Below are 21315 nucleotides of genomic sequence, written 5' to 3'. Positions count from 1 at the left end.
GCAGTATAGGGACTCTGAGTTTGTTTCTCTTCAATAAATTTATATTTATTGTTTAATTATATGTATTAATTTAATTTAATTTAATGTTTTTTCTCTTTTCTTATTTTGCAGGTGCAGTTGGGGGAAAAAGTTTCCTCAAGCAGCCCTGGATTCAAACCTCCAGTGGGTTTATCCAGGGGTCTGCAGCTCCTCCTTTCCCAACCCCACGAGCTGGGTTGGCTGACTTGTCCCCGGAGTGAGCACCCAGGGAGACTACCTCCGAGGTAGACCCTGGAAGAGAGGAAGGGGTTGACGCCTCGGGAGGGTCCGTCCTGCCCGTGGCGAATAAACCCGAGGACCAGGAGAGGAAGGTCCTCAGTGAAGAGGGGAGCGCGTCTCGCCCCCCCCCCCCTACCATCGACGGAGGAACTCAAAGGGGAAGCGCTGAAAGGCTAGAAATGCCTTTATATACGGCAGGGACTGGCGGCGAGGAAAAGCCTCGGCGGTCGCCGTTTTCTTACAGCGCTGGAGAAAGGGCGGGGAAGCCAGGGGAGGCTTCCCGCCCGTTCCCTTGGCAACAGCCGGCGGCCATTTTTAAGAAGCCCGAAATCGAGCGGGCAGGCCAGTTGCTGTTTGGGGCGTCATTGGTTGCCAGGGCAACGGCCCGGCGGCCATGTTTTTTTGAGCCCGACGCACAGCAGCGTCTCCCTCAGCAAGGCTGTTTTCGCGCCAAGTGTCCCCTCTGCCGAGAGACACGCAGGCGCACAACACCAACCAGCAGTTACTGCCTTGGACGCCATTACTGCTAGCGGTTAGGAGCAACGATCCGGTTGTGGACTCTGTCTTTAACAACCTTCGATTGCTGTTCAGTTACTTGCGTGTGCAGAAGCAGACGATCCTTGCTGACTCAACTTTTTCGTGAGTTATGGCTGACCAATCTATTCAGGCTGGGGAGGAAGCCAGTGCTACCAGGCCCCCTACCCCCAAGGAAAGGCCCCAAAAGCAAAAATCTTCGCAAGGGGCTGCACTCAGGGAGGCTGAGAAGAGGATTAAAGCGCTGGAGGAACAGTTAGAATCCTCTCAGAGGTCTGGAGGCACGCTTGCGCCGGCTCAGCCCCCCATTTCCATCCCTCAGCCAGCCTCCCCCTTATTTGCATCAGGGGTAGTAGGCTCGGCCTCAGTGAGGGACTGGTCACCGGAAAGACACTTCCAATCTTCTACTTCTTCTAGACCGGATGTCTTTACATTTGGAAGACAAGCAGCGTGGCCTAGCACATCTACTGCTCCACAGCCAATACCCCCTCAGGGTGGCCAGACTACAGCAGCCACGTTCACCCCTACGGCTGCTGGATTGCGCACGGCGCAGGATGCCTGGCAAACCATGCCTCAAGCCCTGCAAGACCTAATTGTCAGCGCCTACACACAAGGGCAGGCCAGCGTGGCTCAGCAGCAGCAGGTACCGGCCGGCCCTGCTCCGTCGAGATTCAGAGACCCCTGGACGGCTCCAGCCTCTCAATCCATCCTGGAGTCAGGGGAGGAGGATGATTTTTCCAGAGAAGGCTTCAGCGAAGATGAGGATGAGTTATCCGGCGATGAACAGCCACCTGAGCAACCCGCCTTACCAGGCCTGTTCAAGGCCTCACTCTTCAGGGTTCTCCTGAACAAAGCCAGGATCACCATTGACCAGGCTGGTGAGGGAGGTCAAGGGGCTGCTTCTGCTCTAGATCAGCCTACGAGTGGTCTCTTTGTATTTCCAAAACAGGAGACCATTAATGTTCCGTCCTCCCATCTTTTTCTAGAGACTGTACAACGTCCATGGGAGAACCCAGCGACGGGTCAGGGCCCGTCTAACCTGGACAGACGTTTCTACACCTTTGACCAGCACATGGAGGACCTCCTGGAGCTGCCGATAGTAGACAAGCCGGTGACCAGCCTAGTCTCAAATGCCCTAGTCCCTTCAGAATCCCAGGAGGGACTAAAAGCGGAAGACAAAAGGGCGGACAATGTTGTTCGCAGGGCTCACCAGATGTCAGCTTGGGCCGTAAGAGCCGCCTCGGCGGCATCATTTTTTAATAGAGCTACGCTCCTCTGGATAAAAGACATTCAGTCCAGAGTCGATCCGCAGGATGCGAGACTACGCCAAGACTTAAACAAACTGTTGGCGGCCACCGAATTTTCGGCGGACGCAACAGTCAATGCCGCCAAGTTCTCATCAAGGGCAATGGCCGCGTCGGTCGCCTCCCGCAGACTCATCTGGCTAAGGAATTGACAAGCCGACGTGAAGTCAAAATGGGCCCTAGCTTCTTCACCGTTTAAGGGCAAGAAGCTCTTCGGAGACATCTTGGACGATGTGCTAGTGGAGGATAGGGATAAGAAGAAGATTATGCCCAACTCCAGTAAAAAGCAGGGACGGCGTTTTACACCCTACCAACGGCGGCAGTCCTTTCGGAATGATTCCACCTCGACCAGCAACCAGGGGTCGAGGTCCTACTTTCAGGGATCCTTTGGTCAAGGTTCCTTTCGCACGGACAGGAACCCACAATTTGATCGCTCCAGGTCCTACCAGGGCCGCCGCCCCTTTAGAGGTTCCGGCAGGGGGTTCAGGAAGGCCAAGTGACTTTCTTCTGGACATCCCCTTAGGCGGCAGACTAACCCATTTCTCCGACGTCTGGACCAACACCTCATCAGATCCATGGGCGACTTCCACAGTTTCACAAGGCCTACAGATCGAATTTCTTTGCCCTCCACCTTGTCGCTACCTGCCTTGTCGTGCTCCCTTGGAAATTTATTTATTTATTTATTATTTGGATTTGTATGCCGCCCCTCTCCGAAGACTCGGGGCGGCTCACAACAAGTGAAAAACAATCCAATACAATCCAATTAATTAAAATATTATGAGTTTAAGAAAATCCCCTATACTAACATACACACATACAGGCATACCATATATAACTTCAACGTGCCCAGGGGAGATGTTTAGTTTCCCCATGCCTGACGGCAAAGGTGGGTTTTGAGGAGTTTACGGAAGGCAGGAAGAGTAGGGGCAGTTCTGATCTCCGGGGGGAGTTGGTTCCAGAGGGCCGGTGCCGCCACAGAGAAGGCTCTCCCCCTGGGGCCCGCCAACCGGCATTGTTTAGTTGACGGGACCCGGAGGAGGCCCACTCTGTGGGACCGAATCGGTCGCTGGGATTCGTGCGGCAGAAGGCGGTCTCGGAGATATTCTGGTCCAGTGCCATGAAGGGCTTTAAAGGTCATAACCAACACTTTGAATTGTGACCGGAAACTGATCGGCAGCCAATGCAGACTGCGGAGTGATGGTGAAACATGGGCATACCTGGGTAAGCCCATGACTGCTCTCGCAGCTGCATTCTGCACGATCTGAAGTTTCCGAACACTTTTCAAAGGTAGCCCCATGTAGAGAGCATTACAGTAGTCGAACCTCGAGGTGATGAGGGCATGAGTGACTGTGAGTAATGAGTCCCGGTCCAGATAGGGCCGCAACTGGTGCACCAGGCGAACCTGGGCAAACGCCCCCCTCGCCACAGCTGAAAGGTGGTTCTCTAATGTGAGCTGTGGATCGAGGAGGACGCCCAAGTTGCGGACCCTCTCTGAGGGGGTCAATGATTCCCCCCCCAGGGTAATGGACGGACAGATGGGATTGTCCTTGGGAGGCAAAACCCACAGCCACTCCGTCTTATCCGGGTTGAGCTTGAGTCTGTTGACACCCATCCAGGCCCCAACAGCCTCCAGGCACCGGCACATCACTTCCACCGCTTCGTTGACTGGGCATGGGGTGGAGATGTAAAGCTGGGTATCATCGGCATATTGATGATACCTCACCCCATGTCCTTGGATGATCTCACCCAGCGGTTTCATGTAGATGTTAAATAGCAAGGGGGAGAGGACCGACCCCTGAGGCACCCCACAAGGGAGAGACCTCGGAGTCGACCTCTGACCCCCCACTAACACCGACTGCGACCGGCCAGAGAGGTAGGAGGAGAACCACTGAAGCACAGTGCCTCCCACCCCCAACCCCTCCAACCGGTGCAGAAGGATACCATGGTCGATGGTATCGAAAGCCGCTGAGAGATCGAGGAGCACCAGGACAGAGGATAAACCCCTGTCCCGGGCCCGCCAGAGATCATCCATCAACGCGACCAAAGCGGTTTCCGTGCTGTAACCGGGCCTGAAGCCCGACTGCTGGGGACCTAGATAATCGGCTTCTTCCAAGGACCGCTGGAGCTGGAGTGCCACCACCTTCTCGACAACCTTCCCCATGAAGGGAAGGTTGGAGACTGGACGATAGTTGTTGAGTACTGCTGGGTCCAGGGAAGGCTTCTTGAGGAGGGGGCGCACAAGCGCTTCTTTATAGAGTGATGGAAAAACTCCCCTCCCCAAGGAAGCGTTGGTAATCTCCTGGGCCCAGCTCCGTGTCACCTCCCTGCTGGCCGAGACCAACCAGGAGGGACACGGATCCAGTAAACAGGTGGCGGAACTCACAGCTCCAATGGCCTTGTCCACTTCATCAGGTGTCACCAGATCAAACTCTTCCCAGACAGGTGGACAAGTACGTGCCCCAGTCACCTCGACTGACTCGTTGTCAGTCGACTCTGTTTTACAATTGGAGTCGAGGTCGGCCCGGATCTGAGCGACTTTATCAGCGAAAAACGTGTTAAACTCCTCGGCACTACTCTGCAAGGGCTCCCCAACTCCCCCCTGGTTAAGAAGGGAGCGGGTCACCCTAAACAGAGCGGCCGGGCGGGATTCCGCTGATGCAATCAAGGCGGCATGGTACGCGCATCTTTCCGCCTTGAGCGCCACTTTGTAAGTCTTAATAAAAGCTCTTACAAGTGTTCGATCAGATTCAGACCTACTCTTCCTCCATCGCTTCTCTAGACGTCTCTTTTGGCGTTTCAACTCCCGGAGCTCCTCGTTGAACCATGGGGCTCTACGGGGTCTAGCGCCACGGAGAGGTCGCAAAGGCGCAATCCGGTCGAGAGCCTCCGCAGCAGCCGTATTCCAGGCCTCCGCAAGAGACTCCGCCGAACTGTGGATGAGTGCCTCTGGAATAACCCCAAGCGCCGTCTGGAAACCCTCTGGATCCATTAGGCGTCTGGGGCGGAACATCTTCATTGGTTCCGCCTCCCTGCGGGGAAGGATTGGAGCCAGGAAGTCAAGCCTTAGTAGAAAATGGTCTGACCATGACAAAGGCACTGCTTCTAAGCCCCTTAGTCTCAGACCATTGCTCAGTTGCTCGGAAAGGAATACCATGTCAGGTGCGTGCCCCCCCTCATGAGTCGGACCCCGTACTACTTGAGTCAGGTCCATGGCTGTCATGGTGGCCATGAACTCCTGTGCCAACCCCGAGGTTTCGCCGAGTGACGGCAGGTTGAAGTCCCCCAAGACAATAAGTCTGGGGAACTCCACCGCCAACCCGGCTACCTCCTCGAGTAGCACAGGCAGGGCTTTTGACACGCAGCTGGGAGGCAGGTACGTGAGAAATAAGCCCACCTGAACCCCTAAGTCCAACCTCATAAAGAGTGACTCGCAACCCGCAATTTCCGGAGCAATGAGTCCACGTAGGCAAAGGCTCTCCCTGGCTATAATAGCCACTCCTCCCCCCCTTCCCTGGGGTCGAGGTTGATGCCATATCTGAAACCCAAGAAGAGGCTCCTATATCAGGAGGTATCTCACCTGCTGGAGATAGGTGCCATCGAGGAGGTCCCTATACCTCAGCGGGGTTTGGGATTCTACTCAGCGATCTTCTTGGTACCAAAATCATCAGGAGGGGCACGCCTCATTCTGAACCTGCGGAGACTGAACCTCTATGTAAAGTACAGGAGGTTCAGAATGCATTCTCTGCGCTCCATCCTGGCAGCCATCAGGCAGGGGGACTACATGACGTCCATAGACCTACAAGAGGCCTACCTACACGTCCCCATCCTTCCGTCTCACCGACAATATCTGCGCTTCAGCCTGGATGGAGCCCATTTTCAATACAGGGCCATGCCCTTCGGGCTTTCATCGGCCCCAAGATCCTTCACGAAGCTGCTGGACGTTCTCACGGCAGGCCTCAGGCAGCGGTCGGTGCGCCTAATGGCCTATCTGGACGACATCGTGATTCTGTCCAGATCAAGAGACCTTGCGCTTCAGGACCTGCATCTCACGATTCAGACACTTCAGGACCACGGCTTTTCGATCAACTTCGAAAAAAGCCACTTGACTCCCACAACACGGCTGGCCCACCTGGGTACCAGTATAGACTCCAGGAAAGGCCTTGTTTTCCTGTCCCAAGAGAGGCAGTCCACAATCAGGGAGCTCGTCCGGGGCTTGACGCCACAGCAATTCCCCAGACTCTCGTCTCTGTCCAAGCTTCTAGGTACACTGGTGTCCTGTATCGACATCATTCCATGGGCCAGGTACCACCTACGTCCTCTCCAGTGGTTCCTCCTACCATACCAGAGGAGGAAGATCAGCCATTCCCACCTTCAGGTGCACCTGGACCCGGCAGTTCGACGGTCCTTTCGGTGGTGGATTTCTCCAGCTCTAACAAAGGGGTCACTCTTCCTAGACAAGCATTTTCTGACGATGACGACAGACGCCAGCCTGACGGGATGGGGAGCCCATCTTTCCTCGAATCTAACCCAGGGCCTTTGGGACCCATCCGACCTGAGAGAGGTCAACATCAACTTCTTGGAGTTGAAGGCAGTTTCCCTGGCTCTCCTCAGCTTCGCGGACCTGGTAACGGGCCAACATGTCCTGGTTCGGACCGACAATGTCGCCACCCGGTCTCACATCAACAGACAGGGGGGGACTCGGTCTCGAAGACTGATGAAGGAGTCAGAGTCCCTGTTCAGATGGGCAGAGGCAAATCTGGCTTCCCTGTCAGCGGAGCACATCTCAGGCGTAGAGAATGTGTGCGCGGACTGGCTGAGCCGGGAGACATTGGATCCTGGGGAGTGGCAGCTGGATCCCGCAATATTTCAGGACATCACTCGAAAGTTTGGGAGGCCAATTCTGGACCTGTTTGCTACCCGAAGCAACTCCCAGCTCCCACGTTTCTTCTCCCGCTTCCCGACCCCGGGGGCGGAGGGGGTGGATGCTCTTCGGATGCAGTGGCCGCCAGGACTTCTGTATGCCTTTCCCCCGATCTCCATCATTCCCAGGGTCATGCGGAAGATTCTGGAGCAACGAGCGGAGGTACTGTTGCTGGCTCCATACTGGCCGCGTCGCCTTTGGTTTGCGGACTTGATGCAACTGTCAGTGTCACCCCCCTGGAGGATTCCAGATCAACTGATTTCCCTCTCCCAGGGCTCGATTTCTCATCCAGAGCCACAGTGGTGGCAGCTGACCGTATGGAGATTGAGCGGCAGCATCTAAGACAACATCTCTTGCCAGAGGCAGTTATTGATACAATCCAGGCTGCTCGCAGACCGTCGACAAGAAGAATATACCAGGCTACCTGGGTTTCCTTCTCCAGGTTCTGTGAGGAGCGGGAGGTAGATCCACAAAAGGCCTCCCCTCCCCTGGTCCTAAGTTTTCTTCAGGCGGGCCTTGAAAAAGGTCTCGCTCCAAACACCTTACGCCGTCATGTGGCCGCTTTATCCACCATCATAGGAGGGGGCAACTCCCGCCCTCTGACCAGACACCCCTGGATCAGGGACTTCTTGAAAGGGGCCGCTAACATCAGACCACCACCGATCCATCGGTTCCCTTCTTGGGATTTATCCTTGGTGCTACACGCCTTAACGGGACCTCCATTTGAACCCTTTCGCCACATACCTCTCAGATTGTTAACCCTCAAGACGGCCCTTTTGGTCGCAATCACATCCGCCAGGAGGGTCTCTGAGATTGCAGCGTTCTCAATCAGGGAGGATCTCTGTACTTTTCACACGGACAGGGTGGTCTTAAGACTTGACCCAGCCTTTCTACCAAAGATCAACTCTGCTTTCCACAGGGCACAGGAGGTAGTCCTCCCAGACTTCTGTACCCACGGGACTCACCCTTCGGAGCTTAGGTGGCATAAGCTCGATGTGAGGCGAGCTCTGAAAATTTACATTCGCAGGACTCAAGGATTCAGAGTTTCGGAGGCTTTATTCGTGTCCTTTGCAACCAGAACGTTGGGCACTAAAGTCTCCCCTAGGACAATCAGCCGCTGGCTGTGTGATTGCATTAGAGAGGCTTACCGAACTAAAGGATCCCCTGTGCCTCAGGGACTCACGGGACATTCCACTCGTAGTACGGCCACTTCAGCAGCCTGGAGCACCCAGGCTTCACTAGAGGACATTTGCAGGGCGGCCACCTGGGCGGCGCCGTCCTCATTTATCAGACACTACCGAATTGACTCTTTCGCTTCCGCGGAAGCAGCGTTTGGGAGGAGGGTACTACAGCGGGTGTGTTCCTTCTCAGAGCCCCCGGTCCAACCTTCTCCCTCCCTTGGTTAATATCTTGGGTATATCCCATCCTGGACTCTCCTTGCAAGTGCATTGGAGAAGGACCGTTGAAACTTACCTGAACGGTCTTCTCGATGCACTGCAAGGAGAGTCCAGACCCACCCAAATTGGGACCAGGGACTCTTTCTGACGATGTGCCTTTGGGAGTTGTTTTTTTCTAGTTACCTTGAATGTTGAATAAATTTGTGTTAGCTATACTGCTCCTTCGTTTCCTTTAGACTGGAGGGCTAAGGGGGGCGGTACCTGCCTATTATTTAAATTAAACTCAGTCCCGACCAATCAGACTGAAGAATTACCCATCCTGGACTCTCCTTGCAGTGCATCGAGAAGACCGTTCAGGTAAGTTTCAACGGTCCTTCTCATGTTGCTTTTGATCTTTCCCCCAACTAACTTCAGATTGTGTCCCCTTGTTCTTGTGTTCACTTTCCTATTAAAAACACTTCCCTCCTGGACCTTATTTAACCCTTTAATATATTTAAATGTTTCGATCATGAATATTGATCATGAATATTGATATTCATAGACTTAATTTTAAATAAGTCTAAATTGAAAGAGATTACCTAAGTTTTGTTTTGGATATTATTCCTTTTAATGAATCATTTCTTGTTTTCCCTAATTTATGATACACATTACAGTTATACTGTGTATATACTAAACTTGTTTAACATACTTCTCTCTTCTTTCTGCCATTTGTGTTCTTTTTGTTTTTTTACCTCATTGGCCTAGGGTACATTTATCTCCATTGTTATTGATTGAATTCATCAAATTATATGGTTGAGGTCGCAGTGATTTGTCATCATGAAGATATCAGAGATTAGTAAATTGAAACACAGTCAACCAAATTAAATAGCAGTTGAAGTATAGAATCATAGGACTGGAGGTCTTCCACTCCAAACCCATGTCCAAGGCATTTCCCAAACTATATTAAATTAAGCAGGAAACAATTAAAAATTAATTAAAAAGTACCGATCAGTTTAATATATTAAACATTTGGTAAAACATTTTCCCCCAAAGGTAGTTTATTGTCATAAAATTTGTTCTTTTAAAATAAATGTATTTGTGTACATTGCCATTCTTTGGTAGGTATTAGACAAGAGCTTGTGGGCAACACAATACTGCCTTTCTGTGCTTGAGCAGCACAGAGCTCAATTAACGTTCCCTTATTCTTTAGTTTTCAGTGGTAGAATAAATAAGCGTTCAATTCTTTACCTAGTGCTTTGCTTGCTTTTGCATGTGAATTAATATCTTTTGTGGAATAAATTAAAATCAATTAGTTTTTAAAAAAGTAGAAAATTGGAGATTGCTTCGCTGGCCTGCATAGAAACCATATATGTTTTAAATACTGATTCCTGATAAATCAGAAATCCAGCATGAAAATGATAAATCAGAAATCCAGCAAACTGAAACTAGATCAATCATTTCTGTATACTTGTTACTTTTTTATTTTATTTATTTATTTGTCAAAACATACATAAGACAGCAATTATTGGTATAAATATAAACAAAGTAAATACAGATAAATGAGGACAGTACGATAGGGATGGTAGGCACACTGGTGCACTTATGCATGCCTCTTACAGACCTCTTAGGAACGGGGTGAGGTTGACAGTAGACAGTCTAAGATTAAAGTTTTTGAGGTTTGGATAAGAAACCACAAAGTCAGGTAGTGCATTCCAGGCATTGACCATCCTGTTGCTGAAGTCGTATTATCTGCAGTTGAGTTTCAAGCGGTTTACATTGAGTTTGAATTTATTGTGTGCTTGTGTATTGTTGCGGTTGAAGCTGCAGTATTCATTGACAGGTAGGATATTGTCGATAATTTTATGAACTACATTTAGATCAGAACAAAGGTGACATAGCTCTAAGCTATCTAAGCCCAAAATTTCAAGTCTAGTGGAATTATATGTATATTTGTATATGTTAAACTATTATTTGGAATTGTATATATTCTTAACTTTGGTAATTATATATTTAATTTTTAGTTTAATTTATTGCCTCACAGTCTCCAGGCACTGAACAGGACATCAAGAGAACTGCTTAGTTTGCCAGGGAAAGAGATATACATATATAGATATATTATTTATTTATTTATTTATTATTTGGATTTGTATGCCGCCCCTCTCCGAAGACTCAGGGCGGCTCACAAATGTATATCTCTTTCCCTGGCAAACTAAGCAGTTCTCCTGATGTCCTGTATATAGATATAAAGATATAGATATAAATTAAAATAACATTGCCTGTGCACCAGTTGTATTTCCTTTGGGAAAAAACTCAAGGAACATTAAGGTTCCTATTCCTGGTCAGATTCACTGTATCAGTTGTCCCCAACCATTCTGGAACTACAGACCAGTTTTGTGAAAGACAATTTTACATGGCCCAAGTAGTGGTGGTCTCATGTGCCGTCTAGATCCCATTTATGCATAGATAAGGCATCACTTGCTTACCTATAGTCCAGTTGCCAAGGCCATAGACCCATAATGATCCACAGCCCAAAGGCTGGGGATCCCTGCACTATATGACAGCAGTCACAATCTTTCTGACATGAGAAAAAAAATCATCCCCCACATTTAGTTTCAGTTAAAGCACTTTAAATTCTAGCATTTTAAGTGATGCAGAAAAATGTTCTTTATCCAAATTGTGTTTGGATGTACATCTCTCAGGGTGTGTGTGCTTGCATGTCTCTCCTTATATCATGTTCCTTTAGTCTAGCTCAGTGCATGGGATATACATATATTTAAAATAATAAGTAATCTTCAAGGTTGATAATTAATTTAATTTATTAGATTTGTATGCCGCCCCTCTCCGTAGACTCAGAGAGGTCCTTATTTTATTAATTCATTCACTGTTTCAAAAATACTGAATGATATAATGAATGATTAGTTGAGTAATGTTCTCTAAGTGAATCCAGTGGGAATCTTGCCACTGACTTCAATTAAGTCCAGACATTGAATTAGTAAAAAATTAATCAAAGTGTGTGCTATTCAATGCTCTCTATCCATCTGCTGACAATTCCATCTTGAAAATAGCATTTAAAAGCTGTTTCACATTATCACACAATAGCTTGTTCTAACGGTAATTTTGATGCTTCTTTGGAGTTTTTTTGCTTGCCAGCCAATGGATGAAACATTTGTGAAGATAGACATGGCTTTTACAATTGTTACAAGAGTAGTAAGAAATGTTATAGAAATAAAAGGAATTTTTCAGTAATATACCATAAAAATAAATAGTATAAATATTGGATACTGATTTTTTGAATATAGTTTTATTATGAATTTTAATATAATAGTAGAAAGTAATATAAATTGAACTTAGACAAAGACGACAAAGGAAAAAAGTATTAAACTGGTGTCTTCATGTCATATCCAATATTTTAACAAATCCATAAAACATAATTTTTTGAATCCTGGTGTCAGCAAAAAAAAAAAATCCATAAAAGGTTTTCAGAACTTGACCAAAAAAGTCATATTTTAACCTTGATCAAATAAACAACTTTGTATTCCTTTCTCTTACTTTTAAAAATCTTAATCTTTAATTCAATCAAATATTGTCATAAAATTTGATATTTCTTCAATTCTTTATCCAATCATACAGATTTCTTTAACATTTTAACAAGCTTCTTTTGTAGGTCCAATAAGAAAACATTTTAGGTCATTCTCTTGGTTCGTCATTTGTATTTTATTTTTTAATTTTTAAAACTTTAGCCACTTTCTTTTACATAGCCAGCAATGTATCTTTTCCAAATCATTCTTTTGGGTTATCTTTTGTAATTTTCATTCAGTACTTTCTCTGTCATACTTCATATCTGTTCTTCCTTCACTAACATCTTGTAGACATATTCATACAAGTGGACATCAATACACAACAATATTGATGTGATGGGATGTTTGATTGACCTTGGAGAATGAAGGAGAAAAATGACGCTTTTTTGGAAAACAGTCAGAGATGTAGCAGTTTCCAATGGCTTAATGGTCAGAGACAGAAACTTGGAAATACTTGTCTTAATGGATCAAGTAGTTAAAAGTTGTGAAAGGAAATTTGTACCTTCAGATTGCAAGATTATATTAATGTAGCATTATAATAAAGTAGAACCATTGTAAACTTATTGTGTTTTCTTTTGGTTTACTTGAGAGGGCTAAAGTTGACATTGTAGTTACTTATTTCTGCCTTTATTCTTCAAAGCCCTCCTTTGATATTTCTGATGTTATATAATTTCCAATGCAACTTTGGTTATAGAGAATGGAATAGGTATTTTATAAATAAATATTTTAATAGCCTAAGAAAGGTTTTTTTTTTAAATTGGCATTCAGGGTTTTTTTTTGTAGAACAATGAATAATGTTACCTTGAGTTTATATTTCTGATTATAATATATTTCTTATTCTGGGTGTATTTAAAGAGGTTAGTAACATTTTTTTAGCATCTGGTTTTAAAAACTGAACAGAAGCAGTGAGCTGTAGTTATAGAAAAAAAATAAAGTAGTATCTACTTCTGATTAATTTATTTTTGCAGGCCAAGCAACGTACATCAATAGTATCAGCTTTTGAATTTAATCGATTAAATCAGAGCCACAACTATTTTGAAATCAACTCCTCTGTAAGATACGCAAGCTTTAATTCCAGCTCTCCAGTTAGTCCAGCCAACTGCTCCACTGTGTCTATTGAGGACAGCACTGAAGAAAATACCATACCAGGTAAACAAAAGATTTAAGTTTAACACTATGGATGCTGATTAAAGTTAAAATCTAAGTCACTGAATAATTATTTTATGAGCTCCAAAACCAATACGGGTAGTCCTCGTTTATTGATCACAATTGGAACAGGCAAGTGAAACTGCAACTGAGCTTATGATCTTATTTTAAGTTGGGGGATTTTTTGCTTTAAAAGGATTGGTTGTAAGGTTTTGGTCGTAAATTCAAACAGTCCTTGAAGAAGGAAGTCATAAACAAGAACAACCTGCTGTATATAAGAAATTAATTGATATGTTTATTTATCCAACACTCATAGTTAAATATATGGGCTTTAAAATTAACTAAGCATACACACACACACACACACACACACACAGACAAGTTGTTTTTGTTGTTATTTGTTTGTTTTTAATTCTTACTTGTAAGAATTATACTCTTATACTCTTCAGACATATAATTCTCTGAACTACCAATACATTTTAAAAATTTGTTTGATAAAATCCCTCATCGGCTGGAGTCTTTTCATTAATTTCAACAGTGTTAATTAATTTGAAGATGCCTTTTCCAAAAATAATGTTCAAAATGTATATACAGTGGTACCTCATCTTACGAACGCCTCTTCTAACGAACTTTTCAAGATACGAACCCGGTGTTTAAGATTTTTTTGCCTCTTCTTCCGAACTATTTTTACCTTATGAACCCAAGCAGCTGCTGCTGGGATGAAGGGGTTTCTTTCCCCCCCCCTTTTTTGAAGAAAGAAAAGGGAGGGGCTGCTTGGAGTAGGAAACATTTTGCAGAGAACAGCGTGCTTGCAAAGGAACTGAAAGGGTGTCTTTTTAAGAAAGAAAAGGGAGGAGGGAGGGGCAGCTTGGGGGAGGAAAAATTTTGCAGAGAACAACGTGCTTGCAAAGGAACTGAAAGGGTGTCTTTTTAAGAAAGAAAAGGGAGGAGGGAGGGGCAGCTTGGAGGAGGAAATTTTTTGCAGAGAACAACGTGTGTCTTTTGAAGAAAGAAAAGGGAGGGGCGCCCCCCTTGCCTTTCTTCCTTCCCACTCACCCTTTAGCCTAGCCTTGCTTCTTCCACCCGCCCCCTTTAGCTGCTCCTCCTTGCCCTCTGTTCACCTCCCTTCTAAAGTTTGGGATTTTCCTGAAGGATTTGCACGCATTATTTGCTTTTCCGTTGATTCCTATGGGAAACATTGTTTCATCTTACGAACTTTTCACCTTATGAACCTCCTCCTGGAACCAATTAAGTTCGTATGATGAGGTACCACTGTATTTCCATGTCGCCATTATCTTAGGCAGTGTTCCCTCTAACTTTTTGGGGGGTGGGTGGAAAAGTATAGTGTTTGAGCGGCAGTCCCTTTGGGACTGGGCGGCACAGAAATATTAAATAAACAAACAAACAAACAAACAAATAAAAAACCCACCCTGTTTTGCCTCAGAGAATTTCAAAATAAAATACTGTACTGTGTGTCTATAACAGTGAGCTCATAATAGGGCAACTCTATCAATATCAAAATGCCACTTGAATAGTTGAGCTAGTTTCAAACTAGATTTTGATTTTCTTTCTCTCTTCCTTACTTCCATTCTTTTTCTTTCTCTTTTCCTTCCTCTCTTTTTTCTTTCTGTTTTTCTCTCTTCCTCTCTTCCTCTCTCTCTCCTTCCCTCTCACTCTTTCCCTCTCGGCTTCTGGGCAGGTTTGGAAAACTCTGAGTTGATGATGATTTTTAAGTGAGCGATTGCTCACTGCTCAGCTTAGAGGGAACTATGATCTTAGGTATATTTACTTCATCATTTTTGCCTCCTCACTATATTCAATATTTTCCATAAGCCAACCATTTCTTCCTCCAGCTGACCAATGATGAAATGCAAAAATTGTTATTATTTTGGAGGATGAAATTTCTTTAACATTTATTATGGTCATGATAGCCAAAGATCAGCATAGTAAGTGTTTTTTTTAAAAAAAAGATTGTTGAGGTATGAAGCATTTGGTTTATCCCACTGCCAGAAAATATGTTGCATGGAAAATTGGACTATAGGGAAGAGCAAATAGTTCTAATTGAATAAGAAATCTGATTTAACAGATTACTATTTAAACATGGTGTCATTTTTTTGTAGTATGTCTAACTTTAATTTACATCCTTGGTTCTTATAAATATTGGTTATAGTAACTGCTTCATCCTCTTTCTCTTTTCTATACTGATTTCATTTTGTATTTCATCCAGCAGAGGAATGTTACATTATATTTGTGCTTTAATAAACTTGGTTATTTTATATCTGTTCTTATACTCATTTGGAAATCTGTTTCCTGAGATATTTCCCCCCCCCCCCAGTCTCTAGTAATTAGTGCTGACAAAATAAGCAATATAAGTCAAAATGAATGCAAACTTTGTCTCCAAAGTCCAATTAAAAGAATTCTGGTCAGTATTGAGATAAAGGGTCCAGGGTTTAGGAATTTTTCTTAATGAACCATAAGGAAATAAGTGCATACCTGGAGATACAACTCAGCTCAGGATTTATCAGTTTATTAGAAAAAAACTATTTTAAAACTTAGGTGGTAAGCCTGGAAATGAAATGGAATCCTGTAATTTAAAAATAAATGGTGGTTTCCACATATCAGTCTTAGCTGCAAAGTGATTCTCTTGGGAACTGTATTTGCCTTTTCCTACATTTCAGAAAATTTCTTTAATTGTTGAATGTTCAGTGAATACGTTATATATATTTAATGTATTTGTTTTTATTTATTTTTTTAATGGAGTTGTGTGTTTATGTTTCATACTATAAGCCACATAAAATAGTTCGTGCTAACAGAATAGCAACAGGAAATGAAGTAAACACATATACAAAAGTACTTTGGTGGAAGCTGAAAGAGAAAAGGTGCCTTTAGGGAGAGAAAAGAGACATTCCAGCATGGAATGGAACATTTGGGGAGAAAATGTCTGAGATCAAACCTTTAAAACTATATTTGTCTTTTCCCAAGAGAAGACTGTCAGTCTGGCAAAATTATTGTAAATAAAATTCAACAATAAAAGAATTGCTTCACCTATTCACAGATTATTCTGGTTGCTTATCTCTGACAAGTATATTTATACTTAAAATAAAGCCTTTAAAAATAACCCAAATGTACTCTTATCCAGTGAATTCCAGGACCTATGTAATGCTGTAACACGTCTTTTGTCTAAACTACAATGCACACAAACTGAAGACAGTTTTTCTGATTACCAAATCATTTACACATTGCATTCTGTGAAATAGAGTCTATCAATAAAGTGTTACATTTCTGGCCTGAATGTCTGACAGACTATTTCAGTAAGAAGTATAATAATTTTACACACTTTATAGACACCTTTAGGTCTTAAATTAGTGTCAGCATCTGTGAGTATATTAAACATTTGGTAAGGTCTAATAAAACTATAATTATTGCTTATCCTGTGGAGTCTTTGGTGATCTCTGAGTTTGGTTGCTGTTATGTACTGATGTATGGAGTATGGATTTGCATAACCACCACTGATTAGCTAATATAGTGGCAGGAGAAATAAATTGCTAGCAGGTTTCAGGGAAGCCCTTAAAAGTGGCTTCCTGTAGCCTGCTGGCAGTCCACATTAGTTCTAACTAATAGACAATAAAGGTGCTGAACGGTTCCTGTGACTTGCTTCTTCATTTACACGTGAATCTAACACAGGTGACGAAGGTGGTTGAAGAAGGACAACATGACAAAGGCACTTCATGGCATCTGCAGCCATCTTAGAAGCTTAGAAGCCATCTTAGAAGTCCCTGGAGTGATCTCCTATTTTGAAGATGTCTTCATCTTGGGGGACTCAGAGGAACAATTAATTGCCCAGCTGCGTGAAGTGCTAGGGATTCCAAGAAAGAGGACTCAAAGTCAGAAGGGACAAATGTAAGATTGGGATCATCAGCATAGAATTCCTGGGGTTCCCGATCAATGGGTCTGGTATTTGCCCCACAGATGCCAAAATAAAACCCATCAAAGAGACACTGATCCCCAAGAAACTTCTATGCCATTTTTTTAAAAGCAGAAGCTCCTCCATAGGCTCCCGGGGAAGATGACCATGTGGACATAGGGAGGTCAACAATTTTGCTGTCATAAAGGACTTGCTTTCATCTAGCTGTATCCTCATATAGTACAATAAGACCCTCCCCCTATTGTTAACATGCAGCACTTCACCTTTTGGAGTGGGGACAGTCCTCAGCCACAAACTACACAATGACCTGGAAGCCCCCATCACCTTTTACTCCAAAATATTATCACCAGCTAAGTGGAATTACAGCCAGTTGGGCAAGGAAGCATTTCTACAAATACCTTTACGGCCGAAAATTCAAACTTGTGACAGACCACAAGCCTTTATTGAGTCTACTCGCAGGCAACCAACAAATGCCTTTATATATGTCACCCTGGTTGACCCGCTGGTCCATTTTCCTGTCCAGTTACAGCTACAAGTTAACACACAAACCAGCAAAGAGCATCAGACACGCTCAGCCACTGCCCAGCACCTGAACTCATGGAAGACCCAAGACCTGTAGCTGAAATCTTCCTGGTTAACATTGAACAAACCAGCCCTATCACATCTCGAGACATCATGGAACATACAGTGAAATACAAGGTATTGTCTAAAGTCATGAACTGGCTGTTGAGGGGATGGCCACAGGAGGAAGAAGGGGAAGAATTCAAAACCTTTAAAAGCAAACAGACTGAACTATCTGTGCCAAATGGGTGCCTGTTGTGGAGGATGAGTTGTTGTTCCACAGAGCCTGCGGAGAAGAGTAATAAGAACACTCCACATAGGACACCCAGGAATAGTGTGCATGAAAGCACTAGGAAGAAGCTAGTCTAAATTAGTCTGGGACATTACAAAGTAGGTGGCAACTTGCTTACCATGCCAAGAAACCAGGCTGGCTCCATAATGGACCACTCCATTCGAATGGGAGACATCAAAAGGCCCATGATTAAAACTCCACATAGACTTTGTGGACCCTATGGCGGGGCAAACATTTCTCAGTGGTGGACACCTATTCTAAATGGCTGGGGGTCCACATGCACACATTGACAATGGAATCCACCAATGGAAGCTTTAAGGAAGCTGTTCGCGACCCACAGCCTACCAGATGTCCTTGTATCAGACAACAGCCCATAGCTCACAACCCAGCACATGGAATCATTCCTAGCCGACCTCAGTATAAGGCCATTCATTTCACCATTCAGTCTGGCTAGCAATGGCCAAGTAGAAAGAATGGTGAGGATGACTAAAGAGACATAACTAGAATGGGCCCAGGGAACCTGGCAGGAACAGATTGACCAGTTCCTGTTGGCACAGCACATCACCCTGTGTGCTGCCATTAAGCGGACTCTTGCCGAAATGCTAATGGATCAGAAACTGAGGTTCCAACTAGACAAGCTAAACCCCATGTATAACACGGAGACACCTCTGGAGTCCAGCAAGCCAACCAAACACTGACTATGGGTGAACTAGGTTTCACACAAAACTTTGCAGGGGATCCCAAGTGGGTGAAAGCCACTGTAATTGCAGTTACCGGTCCCAAATCCTATAAAGTTAAACTAGAGGACAGCCAGGTGTGGCGAAGACACATTGAGCAACTGAGGAGTAGGTTGTAAAAGGAATATTTGACTTATGCAAGAAGATTTGTCAAACTGATTATAAACAATAACATAATACATTCACCAAAATGATTCATTGGAACATCTGTAAAATTACTACATGCTAGTAATGAAAAATTGTGGAATATAGTTGAAATAGTTCAAAATGAACAGATTAAAATATTGTGGGATTTCTGAATACAAACCAGGTTTTGGCTCAAAATGCACCAGATTTAATTGTGGGCGAGAAGAAGAAAATGTGAATAAGCGATGTGCTGATACCAGGGGATAGAATTGAAGGCAAAGAATTGGAGATCAGGGGGGAAAAAAACTAGATCAGAAAATTGAAATTTGAAGATTATGGCATAATCTTGTGTGGAGATCCCAGTGAAGGTGTCATACCCAAATATTTTTGTATGAGTTTTCTACTTAGAACATCTGGGCATTGGTACAATTTCTATATGTCAGTTACAAAAGCCCACACTGCTTGAATATGCATGTATATTATGCCAATATTATTTAAAATCTTCAGTTCTTGAAAATAGCTCAAGGAGTATGAAGCCAATACCGGCTAAAGAGTAGCAGCTGTGATTTCACATTGTTTTGAAATAATATAATAACGAACATTTTTGTGATTATTATTTATAAAACCATCTTGAGAATCTATGATATGAAACTTCCTTCCATGTGAACTTGGCAATTCAGTAGTTTACTGTCAGATACCTATTTCTTGTCCCTTTGGGATATAAGAAGAATCTTTCATTAGTAATACTTTAGTTTAATTATATAATTTTACCTTGAATTGTTTCGTTGGCTTTTTCTAAAAAGCTTTTATCAATTGGTGAAATATTTATTATTTTGTTAGAAAATCAAGTCATTGTAAACTACTCTCATCTGAGTAGACAATTTTAGTAGTCTGTTGAATGCACATCCCCTCTTAATATACTTTATAATTATAATATGTTTTTATTATGTACAGGTAAGGATCTGTAAAAGCATCTGTGGCACCTTTAACAACAGAAAAGCAGTAAATAAATGATAGGGCGAGAATTGCTTTTCAAAAGCATTTTTAAGTATTGTTTAAAATCAGATCAATTTGACAAAGAAAGAGAATAAGAAATATCAAGGATTCAGACAATAGAAAAATGAAAACTACATTCTGTAAGCTGAAAATATTTACTTTTTAAAAAATATATTTTAATATTTTTTTTTACATTTAACATATAGCACTTCTTTGAGCAGATCTACAACGTTTAATACAGTGATCCCCCGCTCGTTGCGAGGGTTCCGTTCCAGGACCCCCCGCAACGAGCGGGTTTTCGCGAAGTAGCGCTGCGGAAATAAAAACACCATCTGCGCATGTGCAGATGGTGTTTTTACTTCCGCAGCGCTAGCGAGGAGCCGAAGATTGGGGGCGGCGCGGGTGTTTTAAAACGTCCCCGCCGACATGGGGGGCTCGCTAGCACCCCCCTAACCTGGGTTGGGGGTTCGGGGGTGTGCTAGCGAGCCCCCCATGTCGGCGGGGATGTTTTAAAACACTCCGCACGACTTTCCAATGAGTCCCGAAGACAACGCGTTTGTCTTCGGGACTCATTGGAAAGTCGTGCGGGTGTTTTAAAACATCCCCGCCGACATGGGGGGCTCGCTAGCACACCCCCGAACCCCCAACCCGGGTTTGGGGGTGTGCTAGCGAGCCCCCCATGTCGGCGGGGATGTTTTAAAACACCCGCGCGACTTTCCAATGAGACCCGAAGACAACGCGTTTGTCTTCGGGACTCATTGGAAAGTCGCACGGGTGTTTTAAAACATCCCTGCTGGCATGGGGGGCTTCCTAGCAGCCCCCCAAACCCGGGTTGGGGGTCCGGGGGGTGCTGGCAAGCCCCCCATGCCAGTGGCGACGTTTTAAAACAGCCGCGCCGCCCCCAATCTTCGGCTCCTCGCTAGCGGGCAGGCAGGCGGCTCCTCGCTAGCGGGCAGGCAGGCGGCTCCTCGCTAGCGGGCAGGCAGGCGAGAGCTAGCGCCAGCGAACGGCTTGTCCGCGCTCGCTCTGGCCGCGAGAATGAACGGTGTGGGCGGCCGAAGGGCGGGCGGCAGCGAGGAGTTTGCGTGGGCGGTGGGGAAACTCCTTGCTGATGCCCGCTGCTCGCCCTCCCGCCAGCAAGAGGGGGAAGACCCAGGGAAGCCACCCAGCAGCTGATCTGCCGGGCACCATCTACGCATGCGTGCCCATAGAAAAAAGGGCACGCATGTGCAGATGGTGTTTTGACTTCCGGGTTGAAAAATCGCGAATTACCCTGTTCACAATGGTCGGGGACGCAATAACCGGGGGATCACTGTATATGTTATTATATTTATACAATTTATACATAATCTTACAATACTTATTAATTCTATATCTTCATCCCACATTTTCTCTTTAATTTTCTATCATTAATCCATTTATACCACTTTTCCCATGTTTCATAGCAGTCTGAATCTTTTTGTCCTCTAAGTTCTTTGGTTAATTTGCCCATTTCTGCACAATCAAAAATCTTCATAATTATCAAGATTTTGATGGGTATATTAGGATTTCTCCAGCATTG

At 44.7% G+C, this 21315-nt stretch overlaps 1 protein-coding gene across 3 annotated transcripts in view; it reads left to right on the top strand.

The window, feature by feature from the left end:
• Nucleotides 1-21315, top strand: part of ANKS1B (ankyrin repeat and sterile alpha motif domain containing 1B) — a 325146-nt gene that overhangs the window by 79760 nt on the left and 224071 nt on the right. For all 3 annotated transcript variants that reach the window (XR_011559489.1, XM_070755905.1, XM_070755906.1), the window contains exon 12: nucleotides 12940-13120. Coding sequence is in view for 2 of the 3 variants with exons in the window: in XM_070755905.1 (XP_070612006.1) it covers nucleotides 12940-13120 (181 nt within the window). In the remaining variant the exon portion in view is untranslated. The remainder of the gene's footprint in view (nucleotides 1-12939; nucleotides 13121-21315) is intronic.

The sequence above is a fragment of the Erythrolamprus reginae genome, chromosome 6, assembly GCF_031021105.1.
Source record: "Erythrolamprus reginae isolate rEryReg1 chromosome 6, rEryReg1.hap1, whole genome shotgun sequence".
NCBI lineage: Eukaryota > Metazoa > Chordata > Lepidosauria > Squamata > Dipsadidae > Erythrolamprus > Erythrolamprus reginae.
The sequence above is the reverse complement of the archived record's forward strand: the minus strand, read 5'-3'. Positions and strand labels throughout refer to the sequence as shown.